General features: G+C 37.0%; 1 protein-coding gene across 1 annotated transcript in view; it reads right to left on the bottom strand.

The window, feature by feature from the left end:
• LOC107727356 (putative ATP-dependent RNA helicase DHX57) overlaps positions 1-5,239 on the bottom strand; it is a 19,803-nt gene that overhangs the window by 9,173 nt on the left and 5,391 nt on the right. The window contains exons 5-13 of the mRNA XM_016537198.1: positions 4,294-4,487; positions 3,845-3,966; positions 3,542-3,740; positions 2,686-2,810; positions 2,473-2,606; positions 2,323-2,377; positions 1,995-2,209; positions 1,648-1,764; positions 1,448-1,544 (exon numbers count right to left, since the gene is read on the bottom strand). Coding sequence (XP_016392684.1) covers positions 1,448-1,544; positions 1,648-1,764; positions 1,995-2,209; positions 2,323-2,377; positions 2,473-2,606; positions 2,686-2,810; positions 3,542-3,740; positions 3,845-3,966; positions 4,294-4,487 — 1,258 coding nt within the window. The remainder of the gene's footprint in view (positions 1-1,447; positions 1,545-1,647; positions 1,765-1,994; positions 2,210-2,322; positions 2,378-2,472; positions 2,607-2,685; positions 2,811-3,541; positions 3,741-3,844; positions 3,967-4,293; positions 4,488-5,239) is intronic.

The raw sequence follows: 5,239 nt of genomic DNA, 5'->3' as shown, positions 1-5,239 counted from the left end.
ATACACAAAAATAATGACTCATAACTCGAAGACTGTAGCAAGGAGAGTCAAAATGTTGGTATCGTTTGATAGAAAACTTTCTGTACTTTCAGTGGGGAAAAAATGTATTTCATTTGGACATTCTCCTGCTGAGAAATAGCTGATAAAAATGTAAGAAAAATTTGAGTGCTCAAGAGACATTTTTCATATCGGTCTTATTTGACATTCAATATCTCCGGACAGAAATAAGGTAGGAGGAAAATTCTATTTTGGTGATGGTCCCCAGCATGTTAGCTGTATCTGTTTCAAATTTTTTGGTGATAGCATAAAGTATCCAAAAGTTACAGTATTTTGTAACAAAACAGGCCTTTTTGTTTAGCTCTTGACTCCCTGAAGGAATTTTTAAAACTGTTGTTTTCTGAGAACCATAAACAAAAATAATGACTCATAACTCCAAGACCGTAGCAAGGAGAGTCAAAATGTAGGTATGGTTTGATAGAAATCTTTCTATATTTTTTCTCATGTTGAGAAATAGGTGATAAAATGTAATAAAAAATTTGTGTGGTCAAGGGAAATTTTTCATATCATTCTTATTTCAAAGAAATAAGGTAGGATAAATTTTTTTGGGTAATGTTCCCCAACATGTGTGCTGTATGTGAATTACATTTTGTTATCATGAAATAATCCGAAGTTACAGTATTTTGAACCAAGGTAGCCCTTCTCTTAGCCCTTGACAGTTTTGAAATTGTTGTTTTGAATTTGAAATAATGCCTGACTCAAGTTTAGTCGAAGCCCCAAACAATTATACTTCTTTTATTCTACTCATGAGACCTTTCAAATGACATATGACACATGACAATCCGAGCCGTATGATGTTTTTGACATTTTAGAGTACATGGCACAAAAAACATTTTGTAAATTATGATTTTTTATTTTTTTTGTAATTTATCAGCAAATAACTCGGCACTACTTTGGAGTTAATCAAAGTGGCTACATGCATTGTAAAGCTCAGATTCTAAGCTTTCAACTGATATCCGTTTTTGAAGGCAGTGGTTTGAAAAATATGATTAGTAATATTTTCGTGGAGGGGGGCGTCCCGCCCGTGATACACTTCGGTTTAGAGGGACTGCTCAGCGCTCGTTAGGAGTTGATCAATGATACCCGTTTTGTGTTATTCCATTCAGGGGTTGCTTAGCAATTTGATTATGAATTTTTTCGCGCGGGAGCTCGGGTTTAAAGGGTTAATTTCTTTCAAAAAAAAAAATTTTTTTATATATATATATGCACCAGGCTAATGAGACGACAAGTGGCACATGAGTGCTTCATTAAAAAATAATGACATGGTGCAAAAGATTATTTTCTTTTGATTTTTAGGTGGAAAAAAATTACTTGTAAAGACTACTTTAAGAAACTGCCAATTTACATGAACAGCACTGACTGAAAAACTGGCAGGATTACAACAATGTACCTGTTTGTTCTTCTATTATTGAACATCCTGTTAGACTGCAGCTGCTCGTATAATTGCTTTATTTCAGCAAGTCCTGGTAGGAAGACCAAAACAGCACCTGTGCATTCACCAAAAGGAAAAAGTCATTCACTGAGTTTTTTTAACCCTTCTAAGAAGGCTGTAATTATTTGAACAGTGCAGGGGTTTATGGAGCTCTTTACCTGGTGGGTAGCTGTGCTCTCCATCAACAATCCACTCCAACAGACTCTCCACCAGGTCCATGTTGATTTTATCAAGATCCATAGCAGCCAATGTTTTCACTACAGACTTTGAGTAATCTTAACAAGAGATGCACAAAGATGTACACAGTTCAGGGTGTTTTGTCATATTACACAAAGATTATTCAATAAGCAGGATGCACTTTGTAAAATCACTAAAGACAGAAATGAGCATAGACAGGCTTGCAAAAAAACAGAAAAGGAATAATAAGCAGGCCCACAAAAAACTAAAAAAATTTGGTAATAAATCAATAAAACATGCTAAAATTATAGAGTTCAAGTGTTTTTACTGGAATATCGGACGGTAAGATCCTGTTGACTGAGCTGCTGATCAGGGATGGAGTCTTTGACCGAATCCTTTTTCATTAAGGACGTAAATGACCAGCTACCATCATCATCAAAATCCTCAACAGGAGCCCGTCCCTTCCCAGCCGTGCCACCCTGACCAGAGGGACGATTTTGCTTTGTGGAGCACCGATATGGACTTCCATCTTCAATTACATACCTTCACAGCAAAAGAACAAACCATGCTGTGTTGTAAAGATTGTTTATAATTTATTTTTGTATGATGAATATCTAACAATCATAGATGAAGCTATATGTATTTTATGTGAATACTTGGTCTTAGCGATGGCGTCTTCAAGGAAGAACTGCTCCACCGGGAATGTACGTCCTTCAGATAGGAAAGTCCATTGAAAGAGAAATGTGTGATGGATTAAATTCTAAATTTACATCTTTAAAGGTGCGCTGTTATATGGTATATCATACCTGGTATATGGATGCTGGGGCAGTTGTTGAAGTACTGTGAGAAGAGCTCGGCATTCAGGGTTGCACTCATCATAATTATTTTCAAATCCATCCTTTTTACAATCAGATCCTTCAGAACCAGCAACAGGAAGTCACTGTGAGACAGGAATCATGTGACTGTCAAGACTCATGTGTGTGACTGTATTGTAATGTGCACCTGTGCTTTCCACAGACCTCTCTTCTGTCCGTTCATGGACCTCATCCACAATCACATGTGTGATGCCACTGAGCTCAGAGTCGCCCTCTAGCCTCCGCAAAAGGACGCCGGTGGTGCAGAACATCAGCCTGGTGCTGGAGGACTGGATTCAAGAAATTATATACAGACATTAATACTTTTTTATTTTTTTAGCAAGGATGCATTAAATTGGTTAAAAATGAGTAAGGGCGTTTATGTTGTGACAAGATTCATATTTTAAATATATCTTCTGAACTTTCCATTCATCAAAGAATCCTAAAAAAGTTTCACTGTTTCCAAAAATAAAAAATAAAAATAAGCAGAACAACGGCGTCATGTGACACTGAAGACAAGAGTAATTATGCAGAAAATTCAGCTTTGCATCACAGGAATAAATTAGATTTTAAAATATCAGATGAATAAATGACATTTTAAAATATATTGAAATTTGACAGTTATTGTTGTTGTTACAGTTGTTGTATATTATATATTAATATTTCACAATATTACTGTTTTTCTGTATTTTTACTGTTACTGTATCAAATTACTGTATCAAATAAATGCAGCCTTGGTGAGAATTAGAGACTTCTTTCAAATAAATTAAAGAGAGAGAGAGATTTTGACAATATTCAATTTACTATATCTTGTATATTGAGTATCTTGAAACTATATCTTGAAATGGCTCTAAAAAAAGTTTATTCAATATATAGAACACAATGATTGGACTAAACAAGTTACTGATGCCAATTGAATTAATAACATTTAATGTGAAAATAAAAACATAGTTACTTTAGTCAAATAATTTTCTATTGATTACGGTAATTGATAACCAAATTATGACAAACATTTTGTTACCCTGACGGTCTCCAGACGGATCTGATAGCCTGTGGAGTGACCCAAGGCCTCTGCTCGTTCCTGGGCCACTCGGGTCGCCACAGTGATGGCAGAGATGCGCCGTGGCTGAGTGCAAATAACGTTGGCCACTCTATCCGGCCGTCCAGTCTGGAGGAAATGATCCAGGATAAACTGAGGAATCTGAGTGGTTTTCCCGCACCTGAGGTTACATTAATTCCGACATGAAGAGATGTCAACATCATTAAATTTAACCAAATAAAAAACTGGTCAATAGAATAGAAATGCAGCAGGTCACAGTCTTACCCAGTCATCCCGCTGATGACGAGAACCTGGTTCTTATCCAAACAGTCCAATATGGCCTCTCTCTTCTGCCATGCAGGCAGCTTCTGCCTCTGCTCCTGCATCGATGTATAGCGCCTCGACGACTGACAGAGAGAACGCACAAATCAAACTATGAAAAATCTATTTCTATGTTCTATCACTTTCTTCTGTGTAACACAAAAGGCGAACATTTGAACAATACCCCGACTGTTCTCTTCCATATAACAAAAGTGAATGGAAACAGGGTGCTGACAAGCTCCAAACTCATTCAAACGTGCTCTATAATGAGGTTTGGTCACAAGACATGGGGGAACTAATAAATAAATAAATACATATTCAAATAAAGTTTGAAATGATATAAGGATACATATCATAATCACACACACATCCAAGCCAATAGGGGCAAGACAGGCCTACAACAGGTGTGTTACCTGTTTCCTCTTGAACTCTCTGCAGAGCTTCTTGTTCTCTTGCAGTATTTGCTCAGTTTTGATCTCGATCTTCACCATCCTCTTCCTCAAGTTAACATAGCTCTCATTTTCCACTGGGATACATTGTTCTTCATCTTCATCATCATCACCATCTTCTTGTTCATCAACAATATCCTCTCTTAGGTATGAAGCATCTGATTAAACACAAATACATTGACAAAAGTTTAATTTTTGGGTGAAATATTCATTCAAATATTGTTTGAATAATAATGATGAAGTCTTAAAGGGATAGTTCACCCAAAAATGAAAATTTGATGTTTATCTGCTTACCCCCAGGGCATCCAAGATGTAGGTGACTTTGTTTCTTCAGTAGAACACAAACGAAGATTTTTAACTCAAACCGTTGCAGTCTGTCAGTCTTATAATGGAAGTGAATGGGAATCACGGCTTTGAGAGTCAAAAAAACATACACAAACAAAACCAAATTAAACCCTGCGGCTCGTGACGATACATTGATGTGTAAAGACACGAAACGATCGGTCTGTGCAAGAAACTGAACAGTATTTATATAGTTTTTTACCTCTGATGCACTACAATGTTACCTCTGATTCACCGCAATGTCTGAACTGTCCTGAGAGCGTTCTCAACAGCTGGTGTGTGACGCCTCTCCTTTTGCTTGCTTTACGGCAGATCGCAGACTTATAAGTGCATTACCGCCACCTATCTCTCAAATGGACCATTGACACTCCTAATTGAGATTGTAGACAGAGTGTCAATGGTCCATTTGAGAGATAGGAAGATCGGGATAATAATCTGGATACTATTTTCAGCGATTAACAACTTAAATTCTGCTCTGCACCTCGACCTCACACAAAACGTCTCAGGTTACGTATGTAACCATGGTTCCCTGATTAGGGAACAAGACACTGTCTCGTTCCCTACTCAG

Source organism: Sinocyclocheilus rhinocerous, unplaced genomic scaffold (assembly GCF_001515625.1).
Source record: "Sinocyclocheilus rhinocerous isolate Xijiao unplaced genomic scaffold, SAMN03320098_v1.1 scaffold756, whole genome shotgun sequence".
NCBI classification, from domain to species: Eukaryota; Metazoa; Chordata; class Actinopteri; order Cypriniformes; family Cyprinidae; genus Sinocyclocheilus; species Sinocyclocheilus rhinocerous.
The sequence above is the reverse complement of the archived record's forward strand: the minus strand, read 5'-3'. Positions and strand labels throughout refer to the sequence as shown.